The 20,475-nt window shown below is 33.4% G+C and overlaps 1 protein-coding gene across 3 annotated transcripts in view; it reads right to left on the bottom strand.

Annotated features, from left to right (window-relative positions):
* Window positions 1–5,847: 5,847 nt before the first annotated feature.
* LOC135831240 (uncharacterized) overlaps window positions 5,848–20,475 on the bottom strand; it is a 63,500-nt gene continuing 48,872 nt past the window's right edge. For all 3 annotated transcript variants that reach the window (XM_065343582.1, XM_065343581.1, XM_065343583.1), the window contains 2 exons: window positions 17,083–17,276; window positions 5,848–8,464 (listed from right to left, as the gene is read on the bottom strand). In XM_065343582.1, the coding sequence (XP_065199654.1) occupies window positions 7,865–8,464; window positions 17,083–17,276 (794 nt within the window). In that variant the 3' untranslated portion in view covers window positions 5,848–7,864. The remainder of the gene's footprint in view (window positions 8,465–17,082; window positions 17,277–20,475) is intronic.

Genomic DNA, 20,475 nt, shown 5'->3' with positions numbered 1-20,475 from the left:
TTTTGACGCAGAATTTGAAAAACAAAATGCTTTCAATGTGTTCCTCCTGGCGCAGAAATTGAAAAAATTACTTGGTTAATATTTTGGGGGGTACAGAATTTGAAAATTGAAAAGTATGGTTTCGATCATTCACTGCTGGAATAGAACTTGAAAATAAAAAATCACCTTGTCAATAATTTTTTTGACGCAGAATTTGAAAAACAAAAATAATGATTTCGACGTTTCCCTCCTGGCGTAGAACTTAAAAATCAAAAATTACGAGGTCAATATTTTTTTTTTGGCGGCAGAATATAAAAATTAGAAAGATTGTTTTCTATTTTTCACTCGTAGCGTAGAACCCTGAGAAACCAACAATTATGCTATAATATTTTCCTCCTGGCGCAGGACTAGAAAATCTAAGATCAAGCTTATAGTAAAAAAATCCTTCTAGATGAATGGGTCATTTTAGATTTTTATTTTTTGGAAATTTGGAAAGTGTATCTGAAAAAATGTTGTGGGGACCTCAAAAGACCAAGGGAACAATTTTAGGTCTGTGATTTGAACCATCACATTTCTACTGAGAGCTTTCAAATTTTCAAAAGAATAGTTAGTAAATGTTTTTCAAAGAATGGTATGTAAATCATCATATTAGGTACATCTTATCCATTTTAGAACTAATGAAATCCATTTTTGTAATTTTTTCATTTTTTCATCAGAAATAGTATAGAGCACCACTTGCAAAAAAAATAAATTTTCCGCAAACCTTATAGATACCTATTCATAAGTGTGGCTTAAAAGCCTTTACTTGTAAAAATGGAAATCAAAGGAAACCCATAAAAAACCATGGACGAAATCGAAAAAACCATTGAGTCGTCGAAAATTTCCTCCTGGCGCAGAACTTCAAAATAAAAAATTAAGCAGATAATAATTTCTCTGCCTACGTTGTGTAATTGTTTTTCTTTTTTTTTTCGCCTTTTGCATTTGACAAGCTATACAAATGCACTTGAAGTCACAAAAAATGTCTTCGATAGCAACCCAAGGTCCGAATGCGTAATTAATTGTTATCGATTGGTTCCAATCAGTAATTATCTGAGCGTTATGTTTTGTAAAATGGGTTTGATAATTCAAGTATAGGCATCCGTAACTACCCACATCTTTTCATTTTTCATATCATGTATAAAAGTAGTTACCTACGTACAATTTACTTTAAAATTTCAATATTGCTAACGCTAGTGTCAGAAATACGAACATCCAGGTGGGTATAAAAACGCGGATTTTTTTCAATAGTGTATCATTATATTGTTATAGATAAAGAGGGGATAGGTGAGCAGTTAGATAAGTACAATCCTAAAAAAATGTACAGTGTTTCGTAAAACCATCACCAATATGACATACGATAACACGCGTCAAATTTCGTTAGGTACGTGAAAATTCATAGCTTAGTAACTAGGTAGCGTAGTATATTCCTCGACTAGCTTAGCTTCAGATACTATGAAAATATAAATTACACGAACTATATTTAAGAAATCGAACTCGCTGCCGTCGAAACATATTAATAATTAATAGTTGGTATATTTTCGTTCGAGCAACAAACGTAACGTTAACGTAGTAGAGCTAGTAGCTACGATAATTTGAAGGGTACTTTACATCAGTTCATCTACATTTACATTCCAACGCTAGTGTAAATAAAGAGGTAAATTTAATAATAAATCATTCGAATTTGTAGTACCACGTTGGACTGTGAACTTTCTTAATAAAATTATAAACCGATGGAAAAAATTCTCCCCGTTACAAACCCTCGTCGTCTACTTAATACTAATCGATACGATTATAAAAATAATAAAATTCATTCGTCGTCAAATTTAATTTAAAATTTCGCAAAATGAACTGTGCAGCTGACTCGTTTTAATTTCATTCTTTAATGTGTTTTTTTGCTTCGTGTTTGTAGTAACAAAGAAAGATTTTTAGCGACAGAAGTAGCGAAAAAATGCGAAAAGGGTGGCATTGAACGGGTTTACCAAATGGGCTCGGAGGAAAATTTATTTTTATATGGATACTCGGAGAGTAAAAAAACCATCTAATGAGAATTACTTAATTAAAATAGAATCTAAATTCTTTCTGAAAATAAAAAAACCGCACTCGTAACGACGAAAGTACAACGAACTTGTATAAAGGATTCGAAACTAACTCATAGTATTCAAGGTCATACATAGTATAATGATTTCATTTTTCATACCACTTTGGTAGATCGTAAAAGACAATAAAAAGTTTACACAGCAATCACACTATAGGAAGTTTGATTTAATAAAACTCCTCCAACACCACAAACTACCTACTTATAAGATTAATAACAGATTTATTTTCATTGAATAAAGTTGTACAACTACACCATAGTCGGATATATACTCCTACTTAAAGAGATATAGGCTCATTCTACGTATCAAAACTTTTAAAACACCGCAAACTCTGAGCCTTTGGCATTCTCATCGTAAACGATACACCATTTTATTCTTATTCAACAGCTGGATTGTAACTTATATCTCTATTTTGCTCTCTATTAAGCTGGTTTTCATCATAATGACTGGTACTAGAGTGAAATCGCAACAACTGCTATTTTTCAACTCCAGTGAATGTAATAACAATAACAAATTTTCGAAATGAACTTGAAATCTAGCATTTTTTTATGTACATTAACGAGCCAATGCATCGAGTTTTCAATTTAACAAGCTCTTGTTGATGCAATTACTTACCTGTTTACTTACCTGCTTGGTGATTTTTTCTTCGCAGCGTTTGCGTACAGGGGATGTGTTTTTATGATTATTTGTTTATTTTCTACACGACTACCTATGTTTGTTTTCGTCTCTGCAATTGTGATTGTAGGAAAGTACCTATGTATACTTACTTCATTGTCATAGATTTGTGTGATAGATATTCGTGGTTATTTAATTAGCCATGAAGAAAAAAAAACGGTTCAAAGTTGAAATATGAGGGGGAAGGGAGGAGGTTCTGACGCAAAAATTGTGTTTGTGATTGCCAGGGGTAATGAGCCAAAAGCCAAAAATTGTTAAGCATTTTTGCTCCAAAATTATGTTTCTCATAAGCTCTAGGCCACTGAATCATTCAGTCGCGCAGTCATGTTCAGTCCGTTCTCCGTTCAGGAATATGAGGTTCTAATTTTCAATATGTTCAATAATTTCTCCAATTCAACTCCTTCATTTCCTTTATCATTATTTTAGTGCTCAAGGTTCTCACTCCATGTTTCAAAAAAAGTGCAGCAACTCAAATTATGTGAAAGTGAATTTAGTTGCCGACTCTAAAACTGAAGGGGTAACGTGTGGGGTATTCTATGTATATGTTAATTTTTCAAGGTTTCAGACTTTCAAAATCCTTCAAGTATTGCAGACACATATTAAATTTGACTGCGCCGTGTTTCCTAAATTCAGAATTGAAGGCGTTGGAGCAATTTTAAAATTCGAGAGCATGCAAAATTTATTGAAGGCGTTGGAGCAATTTGAAAATTCGAGAGCATTCAAAATTTTGCATGTTTCGTTTTCAAAAACTCAAGCACCTTACCCATGTATAAAAAAAACTCTCACGCATTTAGCGTGAGAAGACTGATTTTTCTTCAAATAAAAATCTTTTACGAACGAATTGATTCACTTTTTTTAAATACTTGTACAGCAATTGATCTGTTTACAATTGAATCGAATCCTTTCACGAACGATGGGCGATTAAAAAAATTGATTGATTTCTTGGCGAATGATTCGCAAACGGATCAACTAATTTACGATTGATTCGGTTTATGGGAATTGATCTCTTTTCAAGCGAAGTGAATCAAATCGAATTGAATCGAATCGAATCGAATCGAGTCATTCACAACCGATTGGCGATTGAACAAACTGATTGATTTCTAGGTGAATCATTCGCGAACGAATTGATTCGTATAATAAGTGACTCGTTCACGAACGAATCGATTCATTTACTCAATTTTTGATGAATTATTCGCGAGCGAATTGATTCGTATAAGTGACTCATTCGCGAACGAATCGATTCATTTACTCAATTTTAGGTGAATCATTCGCGAACGAATTGACTCGTATAAGTGACTCATTCGTGAACGAATCGATTCATTCACTCAATTTTAGGTGATTCATTCGCGAACGAATTGAATAATTTTTAGTGAATCATTCGCGAACGAATTCATTAATAGTTGATGAGTCATTCGTGAACGAATTGAATTTTTTAGTGAATTATTCGCGAACGAATTGATTCGTATAAGTGACTCGTTCGCGAACAAATCGATTCATTCACTCAATTTTAGGTGATTCATTCACGAACAAATTGAATAATTTTTAGTGAATCATTCGCGAACAAATTGGTTCGTATAAGTGACTCGTTCGCGAATGAATCGATTCATTTACTCAATTTTTGGCGAATCGTTCGCGAACGAATCGATTCATTTACTTGATTTTTGGTGAATCATTCGCGAACGAATTGATTCGTATGAGTGACTCATTCGCGAACGAATCGATTCGTATGAGTGACTCATTCGCGAACGAATCGATTCGTATGAGTGACTCATTCGCGAACGAATCGATTCATTTACTCAATTTTTGAAAACCATGTTTAGGGTTCTACTTTGTGAGTGATCGAATACTTAGAAATTGATTATTTTTGAATAAATTCATCGTGTTTTGAAAATTTTTTCTCTGCTGATATTTCGCATTAATTAAGTTAAAATTTTGAAAAATATAATTTCTGAAACTGGGGATATATTTTGAAACGCAGTGGTGCCAATTTTTTCAAAACTACTGCCAACTTGAAAAAATCGAAAAAATTTTGTAAGTTTTTGGTTATTTTTCTTGAATTTTTGAAATTGGCAATAATGACTAACAAATTGGCACCAATGCGTTCCAAAATTTCCCCAGTTTCAGTAATAATATCTTCGAATATTTTAGCTGAAGTACATAATATGAAAAATCTGCGAGAAAAAATTTCAAAACACGAATTTATTTAGAAGTAGGCGATTTGCGAATTTTCAAACGCTCAGTAGAACACTAAAAGTGGCCTTGGATTTTGATAGCAATAGCATAGATCGACGCAGAATCTCAAATACTTTTATTTGAGACTGGGTTATTTTTCCCAAAACAGGTTGGGTAGTGACAGGGGCAAAAAAAAAATAAAAAATCATAATTATTTCGAAAATGTCCCCTCTTTGAGAACACATTTCTGCCTTCCAGGGGCACCTCTGGAGCTAAAATTTTCTCTGAGTAACTTTCAACTCAAAATGAAGGTCTCTGCTGAATTTGGTCAAAACTTGCCGAACTTTTTTTTTCTCGGAATCCACCCTAATTTATACAAATACATTGTTTGCCTGGACTCAAAATTAAAGGTGCCTGAGGACTTTGAAAATTCAAAAAAACTTACATTATTTGTTACATTTTTAAATTTCTCAGAAATTTCAGCACCTTCAGTATCAAGTTCAAGCAAACTGACAACCAAACTTTTAAAACTTCGAATGCTCTACAAAAAAGCTCATCGTTCAATGTTCACATTTCAACTTTAAATGCAAAACCGAAGGCAGTTCACTTCATAAGATATCATTCTCAAAACTGGGGAAGTATTTTGAAGCACAGGGGTGCTAATTTTTTGATCATTATTGCCAATTTGGCACCAGGCACCACCATATTCCAAAATGTTTCCTCAGTCTCTGAAGCTGAAATTTTCTCTGAATCTTTCAACCTTTTTTGGCAAAATTCTGAATTTTTTGTAAAGAATTATAAGTTCTCTGAATTGCTTTCCTTCGTTAAAGATGATTCAGTCTTTTTTTGAGATTTTCAAATAGAATAATTTTCCTCTTACGACAAGTTCAATGAAAAAATTGAGCTATTTATTAGTTAAAAAAATTCTCCATCAAGATGATCATAAAAAAAGGTAAAAATTCGAGACAGAAACATTTACATCTTATAAAATTAGAATAGGTAAGTAGGTATTTAGCGTAGATAGAGTTTAAATGACACAATTAACTATTCGTATAAATCGAGACGTTTATTGGTAGGTATAAACTATAGAAATTTTAATGTACTCGTAGTAGGTATAGGTAGGTAGGTAAGTAAAATCATCACCAAAAGAATTTAAATAGGTAAATTTTAATCTATAAACTAAAAAATAATAACATCGAAACAGTCACAATTTTATATGAATAGGTAGGTACATTCTTCTAATTTTAAAAAAAGGAAAAAAATAGGTACCTAGGTAATTAAAGTCGATATAATTGTAAAAGTCAATTTTATTGACAAAATTTACACAAAAAGCCACAAAATTCTTCGCATACAGCGTTTCATTATACTTTACAAAATATTCGTTGGTAACGTTAAAGAATTAGACGAAAGATTCGACATAGACACAGGCAACATCTAAAAGAACACTTTTCTTAAGGTTGTTAGTCTTCGCAAAGGTAGGCACGTGAGTATACTCGAGAAAGTTGAACAGTTTCACTGTTGTAGTAAAATTTAATTTGCCAAAACACGACTTTATAGTACAGAGAACCGTGTACACGGTATACAAGTTTAGAAATAAGGAAGTAAACGCTATAAAACTGTGGGCTGTAAAATGAGAATTGAAAATTCGCCCATTTAAACGTAACAACTTAATTACTCGAGTTGTCTGCGAATGCGTGAAAGTCGTATAATCGTCGAGATGGGTTACCCTTAAAATAGGTATAGTAACATCAAACAATCGTCGAATTAAAAGCAAAAAAATTCAACGTTTTATACGTAACAATGAATCTGAGCTACGCCACGTGTCGAATCTTTTAAACAATCGTTTTTTGTACATCGAGAAAAAAATTACGCAGATTTTTTTTAAAAAGACCGAAAGAAAAATACAAACGTCTGGCCCCTTAAATACATTTATAAATCAGTTTCGAAGTATAGGTAAGTATTGGTGTATTGAAAAGGCTTGAGCGAGAACTAAACTAGGAAAAAAGTCATCGAGCTAAAAAAAATTGGCGCTTAGAAATAATTATTCGTTAAGAGTCTATCAACAAAACCTCGTATAGTCTGATCTCATTTATCGAGAAATTAACGTTTATTGTGATAAAAGAATCGTGAAATTTGTTATTATGGTATTGCTAAAGAAATGATCTTGATTGAAAATCTTTGAGTCTTCAGAATCCCCAAAGAACTTCATATGTATCATGTCAGTCTTGGAGACCCCTGAATTTTGTTACTCCAATCATTTCTCTCGAAATACGACGTAAAAATTTCAAAATTCAATTTTTCAGAATAAATTGTCATTTCCCCCGATCAACTTCGTAATCTACCTGTAAAAAATTCAAACTCGACCGAATGAATTTTTACTAAAATTCCATTTGGGCATTTTTCCATTCACATGTATTGTTTTTTCATGGTACACATGTAAATTAGGCCAACTCGTTACTCACCTGTTATCTTGATAGGTACCATACATTAATTAATCATCGTTGCATAAATATCGATAAAATCGTACCTGTCGTACTCGTATATTGCCCATGAGTGCACCTATCCATCCAACCGAGTGGATATTTTTTGCCAACATGCGATAAACCAATAATCCATTTAGGTACTCGTAAAGTCTCCGATGTTTTTGAAAAAAAATTCGATAAATTTAAAAACAAAAAAACAGAGAGAAAAAAACAAGAAAACCATGTACAGGTATAATAATTCATTCATCGGATGGTCGGCGGTGTAATGACGATGGCGTCATTTAACCATTCTATCTCCCATCGCAACTATAAAGCGAACGAACGAACAACAGAGCAGATAATACGCAGCGATAATATCGAATCGAAAACAATTCGAATTTCAAGGAATCCCCACACAACAACAAAATCGAGAATATTAAATTAAACGTTTGATATTCGAAGCATACTGGAAGAAGGTCTCCGTTCGGCAGTTACTTGAGCCAGCACGTTATTAAAAGAAGGTTTCCTATCCTTGGCCGCAGTCACAGCCGGATTCAGGTACGAATCGCCAACAGCGCAAGAAGTCCTTCTCCACGAATGAGGCAAATGAGGAGATAATGAGTCTCGATAACCGTATCGATCCCTCAGACCCATAATGTTGCATTCCCCTATGCAGGATCTTCGACGATCGTGCATGCCTGGCGGGAACAGGCTACACGAACGTTTATCCTTTAACGCCGAAGGATTATGTTGAGCGTACGATAATCTTCGGTCGGCTACGCTAATTGGTAAAATCGAGCTGTTTTGTCGAGTCGAAGGAGATTCGTGCTGTATCAGCGAGTTTATATCCATCGCCGATCTAGTCTTCCTAGGGCAACAAACGCCGTTCGCCAGTTGAACGTTCGAATTACCGGTGAACATCGAGTTTTGACGCGATCTAAGCAGCGAACGATGAGCCGGAGGTAAAGTCTGGTAAAGTGAAGTTGGCTGATCTAGACAGCTGGATGGTGTTACGTTATATTTCGATAACGACGTCCGGTGCTGTAACATAACAACACATACACGTTCTATGTTTAGCCACTCCATAGTAGATATTAATGACTTTTCTTTCTTTCTGCGCTGGCTTTTTTGACGACTGACGAGTAACTTCATTTCGTAGGTACTATACGTATTAAAACCAGCCAAATTTCAAAATAAACACCTATCTGTTGACAGAAAGATACCAATCAAGTTCACCTAGCTACAATTTCTTTTTCACACGAATCCCAACTAACCGAATAGTATGTAATACGCGAATACGCGAGTATTATTTTCACCCCATTCTTTCATTTATTTTTTCTCGTTTGAAGGGGAAAAAACATCTACCAACTCTGAAAACGACATTGTAAGGTAATCTTGAGAAAAACAAAATAACAAAAAAAAAAAAAAAAGAAAAAGCAAAACATCGAAAAAAAGGTAAACGAACAGAAACAAAATACAACAAGAATATTGTACCGAGAACATCAATATTTACTCTTCAGTTATTTCGTTTTGTATTACATTTTCCCTTCTAACGATTTATTAACTCAAGGTACATAGCAAAAGCAACGTAGGTATTAAACAAGTGTGAGTTGAAAAATAATGTAAACCGAACTATACCAATACAGACTGCTGCAATTCTGTAAATGGAAAATTTTAGTTGGTAGGTATTTTTTGCAGTACGAAACCTGATGTGCTTTTTAAATTTCAGGGGAAATGGAATGGAACAATTAGCGAGTAAGTAAGCGAAATAAGAAGTCGAAACAGAGTAGAGACCTGAGGTAGAAAGAGAGGTCAATCTCAGTACCTACCTATTCGAGACATGTTCAAAAAACAGGTGAGTAAATTAAGCTCGAATCAGTAAAAACGTCGAAACCAAAAAAAGAACAAAAATACGAAATTTTTCGGCAGAAAACTTTACTTTGTTTCATTTGAGGAGGTGGATAGCAGAACGCAATAACTCCAAAATTACGAAAATTGAGTTAGATATCTATCCTTATGTAAAATTCAACGGGGAATCCATTCCCGGTGTCAGATTTTGTCCATCAGTTGAACATCATAGCGCAATCGAGGAAAACAAGTCTGATTTTAGAGCAAAATGCATTAAAAAATGAGATTTTGTTTGCAAAACGCAATAACTCCACTACTTTTTATACATTTCAGTTGCGCAGATGTGGTAACACTGTTTTTTTTTCATCGGGTAGATACTGAAACTCATTGGGTAGGAGTTACTAAAAAAAATTGTGCTTTCGTTCCCACTCTCTGAATGCTATATCACAGACAGGAATTGTTTGAATTTCGCATTCCAGCTTTTTATTGAAAATTTTCGATTAAACATACTTTTTTTCTATAATTTTTCAATTTTTTCAAATAAAAAATACGTTTTTTTTTGCAGAAAAACACCCAAAAAAAATTTGCGTTCAAAACGCAATAACTTATTTTTCTTATCCTCTCTGTGCTTACCCAGGTGACCAAAATTTTGAAATTGAGTGGAAATTTTATTTATGGCACCCTCCCCTTTCATTTGACACCAATTTTGGAACTCGACCCCCCACCCTTCCCCTCCTGACCATTTTTCCTAATTTCCCAAAAAAACCAAAAATGGAGTTATTGCGTTCTGCTATCCACCTCCTCATTTAGTAATTTGAGCTCCAAGAATTTTTCCAAGTTGCTAAACGTGATCAATTTTTTACAAAAATTTTGTATTTTTATGAGGATTACGTAATTTTGGAATGGTCACGATACCCCCGCGCGGGGTGATACGATTAAATGATGATGATGATCTTTTTAATTAGGTAGTTTTTTTTCTGAAATTTGAAAGAGCCAAGTGAAAAACCATGACTAAATGATCCCAAAAAGACGTATGAAAACTTATAAATTTTTAGGTCACCAAGTGACCACCAACATCGTTACATATTTGAGCTTTTCTAATGGTTTAAAATATGTTGATTTTGCCAAAGCCTTTGACTCACTGAGACACAATTTTCTGCAAAAGGCCCTCCTGGAACAGGGTGTTACAAAGGCTATGGTAAACATAATAAGGGAAATGTATACTAACCTAAAGGCAAGGATAATTACAGACGTAGTAGGAGAGTATTTTGATATAGAGAGAGGAGTAAAGCAGGGAGACCCCCTCTCTGCTGATCTTTTCAACTGTGGGCTAGAAAAAGTTTTTGGATCAACTGATTGGGAGGATAAAGGAATTTTAATCAATGGGGAACGTCTTAGTCACTTACGTTTTGCAGATGATGTGGTTTTATTTGCTAATAGTATAGAAGAACTGGAACAAATGATTGTAGAACTGAGCAAAAAAGCAGAAATCGCAGGGCTAAAAATTAATTATAAAAAAACCAAAATTCTCTCAAAAGATACAGAAAAAGAAATGAGAGTTGAAGGCCAAAAAATAGAAATAGTATCAGAAGCAATATATCTTGGTCAAATTATATCTTTTGAAGATAGTACAAAAAAGGAGGTAAACAGACGTATAACTTTAACTTGGAAAAAATTTTGGGCGCTTAAAAGTATTTTTAAAGGAGCTTATCAGAACCATCTTAAAAGTCAGATCTTCAACGCATGCATTCTGCCTACTTTGGCCTACGGATCCCAAACATGGACATTAACAAAAAAAATTATGAAAAAAATTGAGACTACCCAAAACTCATTAGAAAGGTCCATGCTAAACTTCAAAAAAAGGGACAAAATTAGAATAGAAAGAATGAAGAGAAAATTGAGAAATAATCTTAACTTCAAACACTGGGTTAGAAGAAATAAATGGAAATGGGCAGGACATGTGGGCAGGATGACTGACAACAGATGGACTTATAGGGCAACTTTTTGGTTTTTGGGTCACGAAGCAAGAAAAAGAGGAAGGCAGAGGGCTAGGTGGACGGACGAACTTGATGAATTTCTAACTCACAAACACTTTCACAGGGTTGCACAGGATAGAATCGAGTGGGAGAGACTGCAAGAATCCTATGCCCGTTTCTGGGCCTAGCGGAGACGGGTTCTATTTTTATAGTTTACTCGTTAATTTTGTAAAATTAATTTTAAGAAAATTATAAGAATTCACTAATAAAGGATTATGTATGTATGTATGTATGTAATGGTTTAAAATATGTTGATATAAAAATACAAAAATCATTAAAAACGCCCTTTATAGATTTAAAAATAAATAAATAAATAATTTCTGCCAAAGTGCTGAAACTGCGTGCAAATGTCCCAAATTTTATAGAAAAAATGGGAGCAAATATCTTATTTTATCTTTGCAGAATTTTGCTAAAATTTTCGCCAATTTATGGTAATTTTCATTCTTGTTGATAGGTAGGTACATATTTCTTTTTTTTTTTGGTTCAAATTTCGAAACAATATTCATCAACATTCAAGTGACATGTTTTCTATCGTTTTTATGTTCACCAAATTTTTCTCAATCTAACTAAAATTTCATTAATTTTAGTAAATTTTAGTGATTTTTATGATCATTTTATTCGTGGTTTGCATTGAATTTCATTCCATTCCAATACCCTTAGTTCAATTTTTTTTGATATTTCATGAACCTTTTGAGAAATGTAGGTAGCTTAAATTATTGGTTAGTCATTTTTCAATGTATTTGAGGTACTATTTTAACAAAGTTTAAACCAATTTTTCAAAGTTTTACTTACAAGGAAAGCCCCCCACATGCGAATCTCCGATTTGAATGAAACTTGGACTGTTAGAAAGAGGACCTTCCAATTTTCAGATGCTCAAGTTGATTTTTCGATTTTTGGCGAATTTTTGAAGTTTTGTGTACACAGGAAAAGCTGTTCAACTCACAAAATGGGAAAAAACTACAAATATCCATCTCTCCCGCGTATCAACTTCCGGAGCTCAAATTTGGGTCAAAGGTAGTCTTTTAGATACCTGATCGACTCATACCACCATTGGCCGGATCCGGCCTTCCGGTCAGAAAACAGAACTTTTTACTTTTTTTCTCATATTTTCGGCGAATTCGAAAAATGACCGTTTCTCCCCACCACATGAATTTGAGCAGCTAAAATTTTGGCCGAAGGGTTTATGCTTGATACTTAATCGATTAATACTACCATCGGCCGGACCTGGAATTTACATCAGAAAGCATATTTTTTGTCCATCTGGTTTTTTATGCCAAGGTCAACAAGATGGGCAAAAAATACGATTTCTGATGATAATTCCAGGTCCGGCCGATGGTAGTATTAATCGATTAAGTATCAAGCATAAACCCTTCGGCCAAAATTTTAGCTGCTCAAATTCACGTGGTGGGGAGAAACGTCAATTTTTCGAATTCGCCGAAAATATGAGAAAAAAAGTAAAAAATCTGTTTTCTCACCGGAAGGCCGGATCCGGCCAATGGTAGCATGGGTCGATTTGGTATCTAGCACAGATCGTTTGACCAAAATTTGAGCCCTGGAAGTGCATTAGATGAGCTGCTTTAACAGGTTTTTCAATTTTTCCAATGACTGGCATAAATAACCAGATGGACAAAAAATATACTTTCTGATGTAAATTCCAGATCCGGCTGACGGTGGTATTAATCGATTAGGTATCAAGCATAAACCCTTCGGCCAAAATTTTAGCTGCTCAAATTCATGTGGTGGGGAGAAACGGCCATGTTTCGAATTCGCCGAAAATATGAGAAAAAACGTAAAAAATTCTGTTTTTAGACCTCAAGGCCGGATCCGGCCAATAGTAGCATGGATCGATTTGGCATCTAAAAAACTACCTTTGGCCCAAATTTGAGCTCCGGAAGTTGATACGCGGGAGAGATGGATATTTGTAGTTTTTTCCCATTTTGTGAGTTGAACAGCTTTTCCTGTGTACACAAAACTTCAAAAATTCGCCAAAAATTGAAAAATCAAACTGAGCAGCTGAAAATTGGGGGATGGGTGTTTTTTGAGGTCCTCTTTCCAACAGTTCAAGTTTCATTCAAATCGGAGATTCTCATGTGGGGGCTTTCCTTGTTAGTTTATTTTTCTTATTTTTCACCAATTTTAGCAAGTGTGTTTTTAGCAGGGTTGTGCCGTAGAATACACCATGTAGAATACATGGACATTCTACGCGTAGAATAGCACATGTAGAATAGCCTGGAAATAATGTAAAATGCGTAGAATGCGTAGAATGTGTAGAATGCGTAGAATATGCGTAGAATAGGTAAATGTGAAGACAATTTTTTTTTTCAAAAAACTTTATTTTTTCATTTTTTCCATCATTTATTTTATAATCAGGTTATCAGATTACATAATCAAAAAGAAGATTCACATTTCCAATTTAATTAGCTGAACAAAATAGTTGAACTTTCATTTTTCAAATCACATTTTTGATAAATAAACAATATTTTTGGCTTTCAGATGGGTGATTTTGTCTCATTCTACGCATTTTACATCGTATTTTACGCATTCTACACATTCTACGCCTATTCTACGCATTTTACACATTCTACATCAAATTTTACGCATTCTACACCAAAATGTAGAATAGGTTATTCTACGCGTAGATACCCAACCCTGGTTTTTAGTGATGATTATACCATTTTTCTGTTTTTTGTGACTCTTTATATGATTTTTTCAAAATTGTATTCTATTTCAACGATATTTTTTTTTTTTTTTGGTATTTCAGGCATGTTTTGTGAGATATATTGCTCAAATTTCAGGATGTTTTGCGTCAATTTTCATAATTTTTAAATGTTTTTATGACATTTTAATAAATTTTGAACTGGTTTTTTACAAAATGTTGGCCCACTTCCTTTTTTCATCAATTTTAGGGTCGTTAGGTAGTAATTTTTTATCTCATAGATTCCATAGTATGACATTTTCATTTTTTTTGATATTTCATGCACCTTTTGTGAGATTCAGTTCAAAGTTCGAAATATTAGGTTCATAAATTTTTAGTTGGTATACCAACCTGATTTTCAAATGTTCTTAATGTAGCATTTTAACAAATTTTAGATCAATTTTTGCAAAATGTTTATGGTATCCAATTCCTTTTTTTGATGATTTTTACCTATCACATTTTTCAGTTCCTTATGATCATTTATGTGACTTTTGCAAAATTTCATTCAGGCACATTCTGTGAGATTGGGCTTAATTTTTAGTAATTTTCAAAATATGTTGTTGTCACATCTTAAGAATTTTGCAAAATGTTCCTAACTTTTTCTGATTTTTCATAAATTTTAGTGCATGTTTTTTTTTTTGGTAATTTTTACTCCATTTTTTTCGTTTTTTATCCCTTAAGTGATTTTTGCAAAATTTATTCAGGCATCTTCAGTGAGATTGAGATCAAACACGATATTTCGTCCATTTTTAGTCATTGGATTTTGGGTCTTAAAAATAGGGTGGCTACCAAATTTCAGTTTTTCAAGTCAATTTGGTGAAATTTTGATTTTTTCCTATTTTTGACCCAAATATGACTTTTGAAAATTTGCCAAAAATACGAAAAATGCATATTAGCATATATCTGAAACGTTAGTACACAAACGTGATGCATTTTTACATGTATTTATTGATCTAGTTCTGTCCAGTTAAATACATATATTTCTGCCGATTGAGATACCTTCCTTGTGAGTTGAACAGTTGAACCTCTCATCATAAGGCTTGAGAAAGTGTACCTAACTTTCTAAATTTTCAAAAGGCTACGAATTTCACCACAGCCGGATAATTTGAAATAAATATTTATTTGTTTTTCAAAAAAACCAATTCCTTCTTTTATTTTCTGTTGCGATTGAAAAGAAAACAGAAAAAAAAGGACTTGGAAGAAAAAAAAACGACAGAACAGAGAGGATATCAAAAACAAACTAGAGGACAAGTATTGCAAACAGAATTGGAAATCATCGACGGCTCTTCTCTTTATAATTTATTCAGAGCACATTTTACACTATTTGCGCTTTTAAAACCACCTGTTACGTGGGTATCTTATACTAGCTCGTACTTAGGTGCATTCAATCGAACTAAAATCAAACAAGAATAATAGATAGAAAATGTTTTAAAAGGAAATTTAATTTCGACCAAAAGGTAAATTTTTGGGGCACTTGTTCCACATTCGGAATCTAAATAAAACGAAATATTTCCGTTTGGTGAGAGCATTTCGTTTTACCAATTTACCTAGGTACGATTGCGATCGTCAAAATATTACGAAACACTCGTAAATTCAAATTAATGGCCTCGAATAAAGGGTACATATAACACACTGATACTTCCCACACGTACACGTAGGTATATCGAAAGTCAATTACATAGAGGAATAAGAATTGCAAAATTTCGAATAGTTTTAAAATTCAACGCAGCAGCCCGGCAGCATTTTTCAAGTATGAAATTATTCGTCTAGATAATGAAATAACATCGGTACCGAGCATTTTTCTGCGAAAGAAAATTAAATTTGGTGAAATAATTTTTGTCTAATCTAAATACATCAATTCGTACCCTTTTTAAAAATAACAGCAGCGTAAATCTGATTAAACGAATTTTAATATTCCGTTCACATCGGACGAAAGATTATACTTACTACGAAAGAGAGGAAAAAAAACGGCAAAAAATAAACAATAATATTTACTCGGTATTTTAAAATTAAACGCATCGATGAATAACCAGAAAGAGACTGGTGAATTTTTTTACGTGCAAATGTAGGCTAGTAGTATAAAGTAAAATGCAGAGTTGGTGGCGATGGCGTTAAAAATGCGTTATTAAAGTCGTATTTAATAAATCCTCTGCCTGGCGTTTCGACGATGCCGCGAAACCGAGCAAGATATGAAACTATTTCGACGTGTTCCTCTATCCTATTTACCTACTATAAATTCCTCTTTGATGCGATTACTCCATTTTGGAGCAATATGTTTTACATTTATCGCTTTGTTTACCCGATAAATATATTCTACTAAATGTACGCTACGTGTCTCGCTCGTTTAAAAGCTTCAATTTTGTCGGATCGTTGTGATAGATGATTTTCTTTCCTCTGTGTTTGGCGTATATACACGAGACAAAAACACGACGTTTGTGAAAATTTACATGTGTATAGTCGTTATAGGTTGTGGAGTATTTGAAAAATAAGCTAAGTATCGGAGACATGTTGAAATTTTCGTGCAAGCCTATTATTATGTATAAAATGAAGGAAGGAAAGGAGGGAGAAAAAAGGCACAACGAAGCAGAAAAAAAAGGTCCCTACACCTTGTTTTCACCTAATAGAACATTCGTGTTGTTATGTCGAAAAATCGACGTGAAAGTTATCCGTTTCGAACCCGCGTATACCTACCGGATCAAAATGAACGTACGACGAACGTGTACAAGAAAATAAGGGGCAAAGGGTGCGGTGAAAATAAGCCAGCTAGTCAATTTCGATTAACGCTAAATAATTCTGACCGAATTCTTTCCAGAAATTGGAGACTTTCCAAATAACACGAAATGTGTATTCGGTGTTTCTGTCCGGCAGCCTTATGGCCTGCCGCAACTAGTTATTTAAAATTGTGATTGGTTTTCGGTTGTGCTCGTATAGTCGTCGTCGTCGTCTTGGGCCAGGATGAATGTTTAAAAAGGCTGCTCGCGCCTTGTATGTAGTACGTAAAATAAGGCTAAATTGTACAGTAATTTACGACTCGATGCTGTAAAAGGTTTTATGTATATACTTGAAAGTAAACTAGGTACCTGAGATATTCCTGCGTTAGATAATTCAACCAGCGGACAACTCGGTCTGTGTTCTTCTTCGTGAAATTTCGGTTGGTATGGTTCCAACATTCTTATTTTACCCCATCGATTAAAGAACAATGCGATCGCACAAGCCCATAAAATTAACACGAATACCACAATTAACACTTCTTCTGTGCGTATTACGATCGGTCCTGTAAAACAATTAAAAAGTTTTTCTCCGATAAATTATCCGTAAGGTATATCTACTATAACACAACACATAGCAAAAAGCAGTCTGCATGTACCCGATTCAAAATATTCTACTGGTCGATTTGTTTATGGTATTAGAGTACACGATGCTGCTGGTGTTTGCTCTACACCCGTACAAGTATTTGTTTAATGAACAGCTTCGTGATTTATGTAGTTTTATAGCCAATGTCAATGCTTTGGCGGGTAAATGGGTTCTAGTATACCTGCCCATTTAAGCGGAATTTTTTCACCTGAGTGTGAATGAATAGTAGGTAATGAGACTGGATATTTTGCTGAGCTTTTCAGGCTTTTCAAAATGTAGGTAGTTATGATATGAGGGGAAAAAGTTACTCATTAAGTATGATTGAGTATGTTCCTGCAGAAGGAAAATAATTCAAATTATGGATAGGATATTTTGACCGCAGATCGGTGATGATAATTTTTGTATTTTTAAAAAGAAGAATTTTTTACAATTTTTGTCATAAAATCAGGATTTTTCCAAAACTTTGACAAAAAAGTAGGGGGAATATAATACGAGTACATATATTGGCACAACACAAAAAGAGATTCGAACGACAGGCCATTCGAACGACAAAATAGGGTATGGTTCAGCACGACAATTTAGGTAATAGGTACGAATGACAATTTGATTTCATACTTATAACGATGAAAGAAATGTAATTCAAGTCCAAATGAAGTTTCGACCCCCTCAAAAAAATGATTGCCCGGAAAAAATGATCCCCCCCGGCCAAAAAATTCCAGAAAAATAACTCGTTTTGTAGGTAATGAATTTTTTTTTGTAAAATTGAACGTAGATATAAATTTTACGAATGGGAAGTCCTGTAAGGGGACAATATGCCTTCACTGGCTAGACAGGGATGTCTATCATAACTGTATCAGTGATAAAATGAATCTTTCAGCAGTACGTAAGTACTGTAGGACTTGATCAATTAGATTGATCCTATAGTACTTTACATTCAAAAAACCTATTCGATGCATTAAGGTAAAGTGTTTGAGTATGTGGGAACAACTTGGTTGGTGTGAAAATACCACCCTAGTTGTTCCAACGACATACTCAATTTTCTGTTTTGTCTAAACGTTTTTTTTTTTCAAGAATTACCAAATAAATTTTGCTTTTTACAAAACTACCAAAAATCTTGCTTTTTTTCCAAAAAGTTGCCATAAGTTTTCTAGTTTTTTGAAAAAATTTTCCTGTCATGTTTTTTTTTGATATTCCAAAAAAAACTTGCCCAAATCGCTAAAATTTAATTGTAAATTCTACTGTTTTTTCCCCGCTAAAATTTGGAACAAGTTTTGCTCTTTTGGTCAAAATCACCAAAAAGATCTTGCTTTTCATCAAAACTATCAAAAAATCTCGTTTTTTTTTGTCACAATGACTGTCAAAAAAATCTATAAAACTGCCCTATATTGCGTTTTAAAACATTCCGATAAAATTTTTGATCCACCAAACTTCTCCTATCTCCTCCTGTTTTCCAAAAAAAGCACTCCCGTGCAATATATTATTTTGTTTGTCGTTAAAATGCCATTTTTTCATCGTGAAAACGCCTATTTCTGTCATGCCGATAAATCACACCTAAAATGAAGAGTTTGTGGCAAATTGTTATAAAAAAGCCATGCTTTGGTAATTCTGGCCTTAAGAACAAGATTTTTTCACAATTATGTCAAAAATCAGGATTTTATGCAGTTTTGTTAGAAAATGGCAGGACTTTTCATCTACGTAAATTGGGTTCAAAAAGCGCAATGTTGTGTAATTTAAAAAAAAAAATCAGAATTTTCAGCATATCTGTAAAAAGTCAGGAATTTTTTTTAAAATCAGGACTTTTTATAATTTTGTCACAAAAACACACTTTTTCTGCAATTTCTTCAAAAAACAGAATTTTTTTCAACTTTTTGGGAGAAGGTTTGCCAATTTTGTAGAAAAAATGCTTAATAATCCATCAACTTTATGTTGAAATGCGGTATGACGTAAGGAATACAATGAGAAAAGATGTCTCAGGCATATAAATTTTGAGACACAGCAGGTATTTTAAAGGTAGGTAGGTCCACCATGTGGCGGATCTCGGTCTCATGTAAGTTTTGAATGTAAAATTGTTTAGTACCTACATACAAAGTTGATATTTTTAATTTTTGTTCAAAGTTTTAATGCTCTACAATTTCAATTTCACTTTTTTTGCAGGATCTTTCGTGTCTCTCAAAAATTGATTTTGTTTAAGCGAAAACTGAAAAAAGGTACATTTTCTATTTAAAAAAAACCTGTCGATTTGGTGAACTTTACGAAACGTTGGAAAATCTCAAAAACTAGATATGTACCAGGTAGAGTAACTCAAAAATCTGACTCTATCAAAATAAAAATGCCTAGGGCAGCAGATTTTGGGAAGTGGCAAATCTTGAGCTTATATTTTAAAAAAGAAATATTCATTTACGTTTCTAGGGAGATAATTCGCTACAACTAGCGATACGTAAAATACTCGTATCTGATGGAACAAGGGAGATAATGTGATCTTCAACCATTTTGAGTTACTTCTCAAAATTTGTTGAAAATCACATTATCTCCCTAGTTGCATAATCTACTATTACTTGCCAAAAATGAAAATTTGAATAATTATTTACATCCGTAAAAGCATCCTTGATGAAGATTTGTGACCTCTTCCACTTAAATTGATTACTCAAGGCACAACTTTTCAAAATCCATTTCTACCTGCACTATATTTTTTTAATATTCATAATCAAAGCAGAATATTATCAAAATCTGCCAAAAATATGTGAAAAAATCAAATCAAATTTATCTGAAATTTGATACTTATTATGATGATGCTTCATCACAACCCAAAAATTTTGTGGTACCTATCAATTGCACAAAATTTCTCAAAAATTTGTTTTCAGATTCCAAAGATTTTTTCTGAACTATTTTTTTCAAAATTTTACATTCATAAAAATTCTAAATTGAAAAAATAATATGAAAAATCGCTCCGGATGATCTAGTCAAGTTAAATTGCTGTATTCCTCCTCTATCCATTAAAATTTCATTGGAAAAGTTCTTTCATTTTTAAAATAAATTCGGAACAATCAGTGATTTTTATATAAATATTTTTTCAAAGAATCCTGAGGTCCATTCTGAATTGAAAGAAACTCAAACAGCTT

This window comes from Planococcus citri, chromosome 1, assembly GCF_950023065.1.
Source record: "Planococcus citri chromosome 1, ihPlaCitr1.1, whole genome shotgun sequence".
NCBI lineage: Eukaryota > Metazoa > Arthropoda > Insecta > Hemiptera > Pseudococcidae > Planococcus > Planococcus citri.
Note: the sequence above shows the minus strand (reverse complement) of the source record. Positions and strands in the feature narration are given on the sequence as shown.